Below are 14,163 nucleotides of genomic sequence, written 5' to 3'. Positions count from 1 at the left end.
CAAGAGCTATCCGGGCCACTTTAGTATGCATCCTGAGTGACTCAACAGAAATGCTGTTCGTTTATACTAGTGAAGAACTGATGAATCACTAGCCCTGGCATAGCATGGAAAGTTTTTCTGAGATTTTGAAGACTCGTTTTCCCAAGGGTTTTTCAAATAAATGACATTGTTGCCTTGAAATAAACCTCACTACTTTCTCCAACTCTGAGCAGAGAAACTAAACGTGAATCAATGGCAAAACTTTATAGTTCTGAGCCAACCAATACAGAGTGCCACTCTACATGTTCCCAGAAGTTCCAAGATTATTTTCACCCAATAGCTATTTTAGAATGCAACATAACCACAGGTAGCTTCAGAAATATACTGATATATTTTCCCCAAAGTTGGGAAATCATTTCTAAAGACAAACTTCTAATAATATTTTATGAATGTGCATATCTGTACCTACAGAAAGAGCATCAGAATAGCTCTACACTATATGGAGCCTTATCAGTTATCTAGGATAGACAAAGAATTACAAAACCCAGACTACCTACGGTATATTTAGAATGGAAAGATACATACTTCTGTAAATGAATGAAAATCTTAAAAGTCTCCAAATGTAAGATAAAAGGCACATGTCTATTTGTCTTTTTTTTTTCTAGAGAGAAAGAAGCATTTTAAAGGCTTATTTTTGAATATGTGCGGTGGTATTTAATCAACAGAGACCTGAAATTAATAGACCTAACATTACATTGGCTATTATGCTATGCCTCTACTTACATGGAATTCAACAACAGTTACGATTTGTCTACCAAGCATATACATTGACTGAAGACTTACAGTCATGATCAGCCCCCTTTCCTGGAAATATTTGACCAATGGAACTGTGTTCTGCTTGAAATTCGTTAGGCGTCTCTGCGTAGCTTTGAGGTTATCGTCGGGTCTCCCCTGCTGCTCGGCACGCTTCATTAACCGCTCTTTCAGCCGCTGATTTGAACAGGACAAAAACACCACCAAATCTGGGGTGCAGATCTGTGGAGATAATATGCCAAATGAATAAAATATTAAAATTAGCAGACTGGTTCACATTAGCTTCTGGAGAGTCATTGTTTCATTTCTGTGAGGGAAGGACAACAAGAACTGAGCATGTCTAAGAACTAGTTGTGAACCCTGAAAACCTCCATATTTTCTCACGTGAAAGTATGCTGTTGCTGTCTGCTACTTATAACATTCTTAACTGGAGTCATTCCCCTCAGCAATTCCAAGTATTTAGGTAGTGATGTCAGAGCTGGACCATAAAGAAGGCTGACCACCGAAGAATTGATGCTTTTGAATTATGGTGCTGGAGGAGACTCTTGAGAGTCCCATGGACTGCAAGAAGATCAAACCTATCCATTCTTAAGGAAATCAGCCCTGAGTGCTCACTGGAAGGACAGATCGTGAAGCTGAGGCTCCAGTACTTTGGCCACCTCATGAGAAGAGAAGACTCCCTGGAAAAGACCTTGATGTTGGGAAAGATGGAGGGCACAAGGAGAAGGGGACGACAGAGGACGAGATGGTTGGACAGTGTTCTCGAAGCTACCAACATGAGTTTGACCAAACTGCGGGAGGCAGTGGAAGACAGGAGTGCCTGGCATGTTCTGGTCCATAGGGTCACGAAGAGTCGGACACGACTAAACGACTAAACAACAACAACAAAAATTAGTACTGTAGGATATACAGTGGGAGCAAGGAGACAGAAGAGTGTCCTTTTCTCTCTCTGCCCCACACCCATAGTGTACTGCTATAACATGGCAGAAAATTCCAGATCTGTAATTTCTTTATATATATATAAAGAAGTTAATTTTCTAAATCAATTTCTTTCTTTTTTCAATTTAAGAGCCTTTTTTCTCATGGAAATTGAGTGCCAGCTGGTAAGGAAACCATAGGACATTATACCACTTGTTGCCTATGCGCACACAAATTAATATTCACCGTGACCAGCACCCAAGGAAGAGGTAGATCGGAACACTCATAAAGCTTCAGAAATGTGATCTTGTCACTTAAACGAAAAGGCATCCATCACCGACTATGACACTCCTGTTCTCAATAATAAAGTTTCTTCATAATAACACATAGCTGACATAAACAACCCTAATTTAACTGTTATTCTTTTACCAGCATAATTGTTGTGTTAAAGTCTTAAGACAGATATTTACTTTTCACTGTCTATGGTGGGAGTAATTATTTTCTTTGAAACTATTAATATGGCAGCTGTCGGTTGCCTGACGGTTAAAGTGTACATGGCAGGGAACAGGACAACCTAGTTAACTACATAATTAAAACATCCTGAACTGTCCTCCTCCCCCAATTTAGTTCACATTGTTTAATTGGGAAGATGAGGATATGGCACAGAGGATGTCCTATGGAGAGCAACGTCAATGTTATTAGCATTCGGAAAGGAAGTGTTTAAAAAGAGGGTGGATTGCTGGCATAAGTTACTTAATATTACAAAGGGGAACACATTCAGAATTGACGTGTACAATTAACTCAATAGAAGTCTGTATCACATTTACACTGCCTCCTCGTGCAGCCTTATTCCCTGTCTATAGCTTATATATATCAGCCTGCATAAATTTATACAGAGTGTGTATAAATATACACATTCATTCCCTCTATGCTTGTAACAGAATGCCTGGAGGCATGAAAAACCCAAACTCTTATACTGTATATATTTTTTGAAACATTTTTTGTACTTCTGCAGATCTTGGGGAGTTTACTGATACCTTCCTCTTGTGGAATGGATAGGAATGTATTGGCTACATAAGTAGCACCTGAACACAGGAAACAGAAGTTTGACCAGAAACTTATAGAAGTTTATAAATATTGTTGGTTTCTTCAGGATTGATTCCAAATGCTGGTTTTGACCTACAGAGTCTCATGCAGTTCCGGACCCCAATATCTCAAGGACCACTTCTCCCCACATGAACCAACCTGGACCCAATGTTCTTCATCTTCACCTTCTCTGGGGAGGTACGGAGGGTGGCTCCCCTAGAAGAGGACTTCTAGGTTGTGACTTCCCAGTTTTGGAATACCATCCCCCAGGGAGGTGTGCCAGGCATGAACAGTATGTTTTTAGCGGCCAGGTTAAAATATTTGTATCTACCCAGGCCTATGGAATTTAATTATATGCATATTTTTAGTGGAGTGGGGTTGAACTAGATTTGCTGTGCACAGTAGTGTGAGCATTTTAGGTTGTTCTTATTCTTGTTTTATATCTATTTTTAATCTTTGCTTTTGTAAGTTACTTCGAGTTCATTTTTAAAGCAACAAATAAAAATATTTATAGATAAATAAAATAAATAAAATCTGTCCTACTGTTTCTTATGAAATACTGCATTTTGATTAATTTTTCCTAAAACCAACTTTAATCCAAATTGAGAAAAATAATGACCTTGCTGTGTTTTAAGCCAGTAATATGTACACAGCCCTAATTAGACATAACAAAGCACTTCAAAAAATGGGCATCCTGCAGTTTCAGATTAATTAACAGTATGTGTGGGTTCCTATCATTATATATCAGGAACAGTAACAGCACAGAAGCCAACACAAAACCAATACATAAGGGAATCAAAGAAGTTAGTAAACAAGCCTTTAGTAAACATCTTTGATCCTAAGATTCAATCCAGAAAGGGCCTCTCCGGACATGTGTGTTTTCGCGGATGCATTCTGCAACTTGTCACTGATGTACTAATAGTGCATTAGTGGTGGGTGGATTCAGGACCATCCACACATCAAACCACTTGGTTAGATATTTCAAAAGAAAGGGGAGCCTCTGAGAATGAAAACAGATTTTAAATATGGAAGGTCAAAAGGCTTGGTTAGGTCTTCTTGGCTGCAGGGCCAGCTGCCAGGTACTGAGTAACTCAAGACAAAGCTGGCCTAGAATGGCCGCTCACCACTTCCACAGGGGTGGGGTGATGGTTGCGGCCCCTCGTGCTCCGCCTTCATCCTTGGCAGCCAGAACGTGTTCGCACCCAGCAGGATTGAGGGGCGTTCTTCCCGCCAAAGAGGGTAGCTTCAAACGGTCCAATAAGAGGTCACGATCAGAAGGAGTGAAACAATGTTTTATTGTGCTTTTCATTCTGTTGGGAGCCACCCAGAGTGGCTGGGGAAACCCAGCCAGATGGGTGGGGTATAAATAATAAAATAAAATAATAATAATAATAATAATAATTACTGAATGGCCAAACATTGTGACAACAGAATATGAGATGCCTGCCCAAGAAGTTTCTCATCTGTGTCCATTACAGGAGAACAGGTCACACAGCCATTGTTACAGCTTTATTTATGTGTGGTAGGTCTGACAGAACTCCTATTTACTCTCCATCCAGATCACTCCCACCACTGGTTTGGGAATCATTGTACACAAAATGTTAGCCACACTCCATATCTATCCTGCTGTTTCTTTAGAAATAATGGGTTTTGATGCCCCTTTCCCCAAATCAGTTTTAATCCAAACTGAGAAAAAGGGTTAGGGTCTAGCTGCATTTTATGCTGGTAATGAATACACAGCCTTATTCTGGTTGCAATAGTGTAATGCGCAGCTTTCCAAATTGTGTGTGTCTCCATGAATTATACCTGCAAAGTGTTAATTCTGTTCGAAACGATGCAGAAATGTGTGTTTTGAGATAGCTAACATTTGATTTTCATTCACAGGCTTGAGCTGGAGAGTCTTAAATCCTATGAAAAGGTGATTCAATTACTATAATACAAAGCTGGTAACTCCCAAAATAAATATAACCTATGCTGCAGAGCATCATAAAACTTGGGATTCTTTGACACATTTTCACTTCCCTTCAGTTGTGAAAGGAACAATAATTCCCTAGGGAGCTGAGCAAGAAAGTTGTCACGGCTCATGATTCATCCAAATCCATTAATGTTTGTTAAGCACTTTCAGAGTATCATCGATTCATTCCCTATTGAATATAAAGTATTCATGGGATGTTAAGAAGAACTGTTTTAATCTGATTTGACTGCTTTTTGTAACCCTTTCCCCCTTCAATCATGTCTTTTGTTCTCAGTTTAGCAGGCAAAATCAATGGGAATTCTTAATAATTTTTGTACAGCAGGCCTAAAGCTTACTTTGATAATGCATACAGGAAAACCTCTGGGAACAGTACGGAGAATAAACAGCAGGGCATTGCATTCTTGAGTAGAAACCATCAAGACAAAACTTGCTATGTATTTATTTTTGTGTGACACAGACTGATAGATGAATAGGAACGAACAGGAAATAAGACACTTGGACATCACACAAAGCTGTTAAGGTGTTTTTAGAACCTGTAGAAAACTGAAGTTTGTTGCATATGCTACATAATAGTGCTAATATTCTCTGGAGAAGGGGCAGGCTGCATGGACTGCAGCAAAAGGGGTAGGGTTGTTGTTGTTTTTAACATAGATTTTGGCTCCTCCCCTGTGCCCCCAATCCAGATCCTCCACCACCCCACACCTGCACTTTGCATTGGGGGGAAAGCTTCCAATTGTCCCGCAGTGTGAATTGTAGGTGTGGGGCTCCAATCAAACTTGAAGCCACTTCAAGTTGCAAGTGTTAATTCCCCTATCCTTATTTAGGTCAGCCCCCCTGCACTGGCAAGTTTTGAAAACAATGGCCTGTACTCAAGGCAAATTATCCTGCTCTGGTTCTGTGAAGGCACCCATGGGGCAAAGCAGGGTGTTTGCTCACAGCACTACAAATGACTTGCTATACGGCTTCTATGCTCTGCCCCTTTTGAAGAACTGGAAATTCTTAAAGGGCCAACCAATGCTCTGGCACTTCTGTGCCCCATGGCCCTTTGCACTGTTGGACTAGAGTTGCAGTTCCTCTAGGGGCTCAGAACAATGTGTCCAAGACAGCCTTGGCTCTGGTTCGATGGGTCTCAGGCCTGCCAGCCTCAGGTTCAGTGGACCCCTGATCGCCAGCAACAGGCTCAGATCAGGAAATTCATTCCAGTCCCCAATATGGTGTCCTGGTCACTCCAGAGCCTTGACACAAGCAACATTATTAATATAGTTTGGATTTAAACTATTTGTAAGCTAGAATTGTTTTAGTGACTTGGCTGCTTCTCAAGTAACCTATGCACACTGAGAGAAAAAATCTGCATAGGAAGGAAGTAGTGATAAGGTCAGCCACGTTTCCTGAATCTGTATATAGATAGGCTGCTAGCTATCCGGAGTAGGAGTTTATAGATACATTTTGTATCCCACTCTTGCTTTATAACTGCAATTTGCACTTTAGACTTTTTATTTATTTTACAAATAACATGCATTAGTGTGAGGTGCCCTGGGGATAGTTATGTTGACAAACAGCACGGCAAACAATAAGAAAATAATTGTAACGATAAAATACTACAAAAGGTCAAAAGAAGTAAAATAGCAGATAAAACTAGCAGCAAATTGTTCTTCCAAAGAACAATTAAAAGGCCCGGCATTTTCATATATGTTCAGATTAATAATTTTGCTGCTTATTTGACAGGGTAGTCCTTATTTTTCACAGGACCATACAGCTGGGCTGGGGAAGCTGTGAATGTTGTAGCCAAACTTCCAAAAGCCCAGCTACCATGGTCAGTTCTGGTCAGGGATGATGTAAATTGTAGTCCAGCAAAATCTGGAGGGCCACAGGTTGCCCATCAATGCTGCAGGTCATGTAGTCTGCTATATTGCTGCAAGTCAGGGCCCTGCATTCACCATCCCACCACAGATTAACCCACTGTGGTACAGGACCAAAGATATGCATGCTGCAGGGGGCCACCAGGGGGCACATTGGAAGATGGCCGACAATAATATCTCTCCGACCCACACGAGGTAATTAAGAGGCTGCTATGGGAAGTATGCAGCCTTCCTTGCCCCCCCAAGGGGATGGGGGGGGACTGCCTTGCCAGCGGTGTCCATAATTCACCCCCGGATTCGAAAGAAGGGGGTGTGGACACTTGGCACAAGCCCTTGAGTGAAGTCGGCTCTTCCTGACGCTATCTCCAATCAGCGCTCTGGTTCGCATTAGCTCGAAATATATAATTGGAAATTTATAATTGGAAAGAAGCTAATGCACATACATCAAGTGAAGATCTGGAGTAAAGTGCTGAATAATGTGATCTCTGTGAGCAGAGCAACGGGCGGGACAATAAATCAAGTGAAGAATCATCATCAAAAGACTGGTATGTTGGAGTTAAACGGAACGAGGGGGGAGGAAAAACTTTTTTTCTTTTTTTTGCCTTATGTGAGTACCAATAACCCTCCCCTCTAGAGAGAAGAAACGTTGTCATTACTAATCACAAGCAGGAGACTAAGAACTGTGTGGGAAATAATTATTGACTAAAGAAAGGACTGGTGGATGGAAGGAAAACTTTATGGCGCAGTTATAAATTGAGTCTCGAGAAGACAGGCTTGCCTAAGGAGAACGAGAGCATGAGAGGGAGGAGGACCAGGGTCATTGGAATGCGAATGTATGGTTATCGGAACGTTATCTTGACTTGGCAGAACCCTCTGAATTATAGATTGGCAAGCCTGTGAATCAGCGGACAGATTGTGGGAATGTTTCTAACGGAGGTGTGGAAATGGCGCCTGTCCTTTATGTGATATGACTTTTGGAGAGTGTAAAACCCATGCAGGAGATGTTTGTCTTTCACCCGCTTGTGAAGATTATCAGAGATCATAAAGAAAGGAATATATGATAACAACAAGAAGATGAAGAAATAGATAGAACTGTTTAATCAAAGCAGCAGCAGCAGGAGTGGTGTTTGGTCCCCTTTCGGAGCTTGGAGTATGGGTACCCCCAACAAAAATTTTAAAAATCTGGCTGTATAATTTGGAATTGATGTGATTTGGAATTGATGTGATTTGATTGGCCTGTTAATAAAAATTATATTTTCTAAAAAAACAAAGATATGCATGCTGCAGAAAGGCACCTGCAGAGATGCTCCTCCAAAATGACTCTTTGTCATCAAGCTCAAATGGAACTCAATTAAGGCTCCTTCTTTTAGATGCCACAACTGCAAATTATTTTTAAAAAGAAAGGCTATGCTTGCAGTGCCCACATGGTAGCTTCACATTTACACAAAAATGAATGGCACAAAACATTTCCCATACATAGCCCTACAGATGTATCACCCGTACATTATTCTCAGATCACAGTACATCGATAGTGAATTGCTGTGATCCACCTTCAGAGATGTATGTCCTTGAAGTCCTCACTATGCCTTAGCTACCATAAATAAAAGAAAGCACACTTTGTGTGTGGCAAAAGATGGAACTCCGTTTCTTTCTAAGGCGTTTTCTGTTTTACCTCTGCATTTGAGATATCATTGCCCTTTCTGGGAAGGAGATTGCTTACAAAGAAGAAATTATAATGACTACCATGCTGTAGTAAATTTCCTTAGGCAAGTATAAATGATCATTTATATTCCTATTCTGCATGTAACAGTGACATTAATGGAGTCACTGCAAAAAATTGAATCTATTTTGTATTCACACAGCACAGGTTACCATTCAATGCACCACTGAATCACTTTTCCCTCTATATATATATATATATATAAAGCCCTTCTTAGTCACTGTTTCATTTTAAAATAAGCTTAATGTCTTCAGTATTTCAAACTGGTGACATTTTCCTTTGGTGAATCAAATGACAATCCAAAGAATGAACAGCTAAAACAATGAAAGGGATAACTATAGCTGCTGGAGCTTCTACATGTTTACAATATGATACACAGTGGGAGACTTGCTAAACCAGGCATAGGCAAACTCGGCCCTCCATATGTTTTGGGACTACAACTCCCATCATCCCTGACCACTGGTCCTGTTAACTAGGGGTGATGGGAGTTGTAGTCCCAAAACATCTGGAGGGCCGAGTTTGTCTATGCCTGTGCTAAACCTTGAGCATGGTTGGAAGAATTCAGAAGTGTTTGCTTCAGTTTTTGATTAATCAAAATTTAGTCCTGCACCCAAAGCAGGATAAATTGTGGATAGTCTTAGCCATGCTTTAAACAAGCCAACTTCAAACCATGGTTCTGTCTTCCTTCAATATACCTTAGTTAAGATGAACCACTACTTAGTGTTTTAGACATAGTGCTAAACTATGCTTAATAAAACATGGAGACAGAAGCTTCCAGGCTCCTCCTAATTGCTTATTGTAGTGATACTTAGCGATTATGTAAGTTATATGTTCTATGCGCAACCAATTACTTCTAATTAGTTAAACTTTAAAACTCCCACTGGTTTCAAAGCTGGATGAGGAATTTAGAAACAGGTGGATAGCCCACAGCCCTTAATGTAAGCAAATCAGATAATCTTTATTATAAGCCACCAAGAGAATTACAGGGTGTTATATAAATGTCATTAATGCATAATAAATACATTTTAAGGAAACTACTCCTACTCAGTTATTCAGAAGGGTCAGACCAGAAAAATAATATCCGCTAATTAAATATGGGGGAATAAAATGACAATCCATCCTCAAAGTGGACATTCTGGTTTATCTTACAAACAAACTGGATCAGTTCATCTTTGCATATACATCACTGGATTTGATTACTCTGAACTTGTTGACTGTGAGCTGAATATGTTAATATTTCCACTGAAAATGATTAATGGAGATGGTGTGAGATCATATGAAAGATCATGGAAGAGAAGGCAACCAAAGGCTACTAGTCATGATGGCTACATGTTGTCTCAAATATCAGAGGCAATATGCCTCTGAATACCCGTTGTTGGAGATAATTAGTGGTGGAACGCTACTACACTCATGCCCTGCTTCTGAGAGTCCCACAGATATTTGGTTGGCCAGTGTGGGAACAAACTGATGGCCACTGGTCTGATCCAGGATGACTCTTATGTTCATATCTAGGATGCTTGATCTATGTTAGATCTTTCCTGCCTGGAAGTCAAGACTTGATACTGCAGTCATCAGCTGATAAATCAGTTGATATGACTTTGTGAATCCATCCAGACATGGAATATTAAATTCTCTGATTAGCTGTCAACAGGGAAGAGAGAGGCTGATACCTGTCTTGAATAAATATGAGAAGCCATGACTTCCCTTGTAGGTTGCCTACATAACTGGGATTCATTTTATTGTAAATACAGAGTCTTGCCCCAACAGGATATATGCTCATTTCCACTCATGCAGACATATGCCCTAGTCAATGATCCCCTGCATGTGTGGGGTTGTGGTAAAAACTGCCTACTAAGGTTTCCTTGTTCACTACAGTGAATTGAGCAGTCTACATGCATTAAAGAATATAAGCTTGCAGCTGTCTTATGTCATTGAGAAGAACAGGGAAAGTTGCTGATATAGAAAGACTCCATGTGTTCATAGAAGTGGGAAGGTAATAAAAATGATGTGAGATGATATGTTAGAGTGGTCAAAGCAGCTTGCCTCTCCTCAGGGAGCTGAACTAGGAGATTGGAGTATGCTCTGGCTTGTGGTTTTGTCAATATTTTCTATTACAGTGTTGCCTAGAAAACTGGGCAACAGATTGTTTATTTCTCCTTATTAGCCCTAAAATTTATCATTTTATAAGTAACTGCTGCTGTTTAGTTTACAATAGGCCCTCTGCCCTTTGCACTCACATTTATATAAGATAACTGTAGCAGCAGTAAATAAATTCAAGCCCATTATGATATACAGACTTTTATACTCGTTCCAATGGATGAATGTAACACAGGAATGGGGAGGGGGGGAAATGGAGTAAGCACATTTGAAGAAAAGTGCTATTAAACTATAGTCAGCCCACATCCACTTGAGAATGCTTGGCTGACATTGAAGGGGGCCTCACTGGAGCAGAGGATGGTATTTAATATGCTAGTCTTGCAGGTGATTCACTGACTTTCAGCTTGGATGACAGGTAAATGTTAAGCCAGACCTCTTTCTCAGCATTTTCCAACATGCATTTCAAATTTAAAGAGCTTCCTAATATTTGCTAACTCTCTGAAATGTGTTATGCTGGAGAAGTAAGTGTTTGTTTACCTAATGCTTTTGAAGAAAGGACAAATCAAAATTCAGTCTTTGAGAAATTATATGTTAATCAAAACTGTTCCAAGAATCCAAAGGTTTTTTCAATTAACTAGCTTAGGTGCTCTATAGATATTACAGAAGCATTGTGTGTCACATAATAACGTACATGGGGAAAGTAAAATGCTTTATTTTGCTTTCTGCTGCCTGTTTAGATCTATGCTATTTATTTTTATGATGCCATCCTATTTCTGTTTCAGTTTAAGATTTATGTTTACTGTTTATTTGTGCACCACTTATCCATAGCGCTACCGTTAATAAAATTAAAAAGGCACTTATTTATATTTGTTTGAATGCTTTACAGATTTTATATTTGTATTTAGTTATGATTATTCAATCCCACCTGGCATGGCAACCATCAAGCTCAAAAGTGAAGAGCCTTACACCTTCTATGATTTTGTTAACATCTTTAGGACTTCACAAACTAAAAGCTATTGATAACAGCCGACAAGCAGCTTTGGAAGGTACATTCAACATGAAATCCAGTTCAAAACAGACACAATCACTTGTTTCACCAAAGTGCTTTGCAAATTTGTTACAATGGGCCACTGAAAGATCTTCCACTTTAATACAAGGAGCAAAGTGTAGAATGCCCATTGCCACTCAGAACAGGTCTGCTAACCAATTTTGCATGGACACAATGGTGCCAAAGCACCATTGCTGCTATGGTGTGGTTCATAAGATGAGTTCTAATCTATGTTCCATCTGACTCATCACAAGTATTCCTGCACTGTTGGTCTAGCCATCATAAGTAGGAGAGGGTGCTCTGGAGCAATTGTATTTTCTCATTCCAGAGGTTAGTCAGAATTTGGTAAAACTCCCAGACAATGCACTTTTGAAATGTAACCTTTGCTTGTGTCTTTAACCGAACATCATATTGGTTGTTTCCGTATCTGGCAATGTGAAATCAGTTCAAAACACAGGATTTTCATCACTTGGCTTGCTTTCATATAAATTAATGAAGCATCCTACTAAACAACTGTATTTCTCAAAATGTATTTTGGGGTAGCCTTTGGTCAAGAATATGAAATGTCAGAATTGAATCCCGATGAGCTCAAAATAAGGACAAACTCTGAAGAATCTGTTCTACACATGAATTAGTCATTTTCCCTGCAAAAGCAGCTTGTACAAAGATGTTCTCTAGTCAATATGTCCTGCAGTACAAATCACTTTCAATAACTATTAATCGGCATCTTAAGTGATAAGACAAGCAAGTTTCACAAGACATCTTTTTCAAGCACAATAAAAATTTAATAGCAAAGTAAACTGAGTTAAAGCAAAATTTGAGATCACACAAAAAGCTAATTCAATAAAAGGTGTACTATTACCTAACACGTTTGTCTTACAAAAGCTATTGTATGAATGCTGTATTCTAGTTCAGAAGCCCATAATAACCTTGAGGCTGCCTCTCTGTGTGAAAAAAATATGCTGATGAAATTGTGCTCTTCCTAATGAGCACTGAAAATGTGCCATTAAGGAATAACCTTTTCTCTTTGCTCTTAAAATCAGGAATGTATGAAAAATATGATTTGTTAAATAGGATCTTTTTCTTCCCTTTGGAGCCATTTAATTATATAGGAAAGAAAGTGCTGTCATTGTTCGATACATGACAGAATTCTGGTTGTTTTGAAGAGCATGGGATCATGATACTCCCAAAATGTATGTCAAGAAAACAACCTTTGATCTGCATATAATCAAGCATTTACAAAGAATTTGGGGCAATGCCTACTGATCTGAAAAGAGTAATATTTAGTCTTTCTGGCATTCAGCTTCTTAACAAAAAGAGCTTATCATATTTTTCTTTAAACTTGTTAAGTTGTCTTGAATAACAAATATCTTACTTGGTCCTCAAAGGAAAGAGCCTGAGCAACATCTCTTGGAAATCCATCAATAACAATACCCTCTTCATCGGGAATCTGCATTAATCTCTGCTTTATCTCAGTGATGGTTGTTTCCTTGCAGTGTGAAAAACAAGCACAAGAAGGTTTATTAGTTTGTTAATAGTATATATCAAGAATGCATACAAAAATCTTGCCACAGCAAGTAATATGCCATTGCCATGTTTATACCTGTGGGGCTAACTCTCCTGTGGTAATTATCTTGGCAATCAGGCTCCACTTTCGATTACTACTTGTGTTGTGGATCTTCTTTCTTAACAATTCACCAACAGATATGTACTCAAATCCATAGCGTTCAGCTATTTTCAGACTCTGGGTTCCCTTTCCACTTCCCGGGCCACCTATTATTTATAAGAAAAAAGGCAATTATATTTTCTCAGATTCATTACGAACTACCCACCACCTGTGCCAGTCTGCCAAAATCTTTCCCAAAGATGTGGAATGTAACATTCTCCAAATTGCTAACTAGCTGCACACTAGGATATTTCTTAGACTGCGGTCCAATGGAACCCTGGAGTGCCACAATGCAGCCCAAGGGGTTCCACAGAGAAAAAACTTGTTAAGTGTGAGAAAGTGCACGAAATGTGTGATTTCAATTGAACCGCAGCCATGGGAATTAAATGCACTACTCAAGCAATAGTCCTGGGAATCCCTTTCCTTTCTTTCCTTCCCTGACTGCTATAACCAAGGGTTAAATCAGAAGCTACTAGTGGGACAGCACAGGGAGGGTGGCATTTCCTGACATTGCACATCACCTGCAGATAGGGAGAAGGGTGAGGCAGAGGGGAGCATTGTGCAGGTGTGTCAGTGGAGCCAATCCAATGCACCTGCCCCCTCATCCCTCCCAATCTCAGCATCTGGTGGAGACACTTGACACTGGAAAGTCAGGTAAGCAATGCCACTCTACACTGCTATTAGGTTAAATGTGTTGTTCAAGCACCTGTCATGGGAATCCCTCATCCTCCTCTTAGCACCTAACACTGAGCTGCAGCCTCGGGAAAGGGTTAAATATGCTGCTCTTTTAACACTTAAGGCAGAGGTTTTCAACCTTTTCAAGTTCACAGCTCCCTTGACCAACTGCATTCTTTCTGTGGCACCCTTGTGGGGCTCAGGAGCCCAGTTATGTCACCTCTTTCCTGCACAGTTGGCAGCATCTCACCCTTTTTTGAAGACCTTTGTAAAGTGTTCCCTCAGCCTGCTCTCCTATCCCTCTCCTTGGGAGTCCTCCGGGCAGCC

At 39.9% G+C, this 14,163-nt stretch overlaps 1 protein-coding gene across 1 annotated transcript in view; it reads right to left on the bottom strand.

The window, feature by feature from the left end:
* Nucleotides 1-14,163, bottom strand: part of AK5 (adenylate kinase 5) — a 92,681-nt gene that overhangs the window by 65,490 nt on the left and 13,028 nt on the right. Inside the window, exons 4-6 of the mRNA XM_083510555.1 lie at nt 13,099-13,268; nt 12,871-12,984; nt 823-1,014 (exon numbers count right to left, since the gene is read on the bottom strand). Of these exons, the coding sequence (XP_083366681.1) occupies nt 823-1,014; nt 12,871-12,984; nt 13,099-13,268 (476 nt within the window). The remainder of the gene's footprint in view (nt 1-822; nt 1,015-12,870; nt 12,985-13,098; nt 13,269-14,163) is intronic.

This window comes from Podarcis liolepis (genome assembly GCF_965112155.1).
Source record: "Podarcis liolepis genome assembly, chromosome: 6".
Taxonomy (NCBI): Eukaryota; Metazoa; Chordata; class Lepidosauria; order Squamata; family Lacertidae; genus Podarcis; species Podarcis liolepis.
This window is presented reverse-complemented; position numbering and strand designations above follow the sequence as displayed.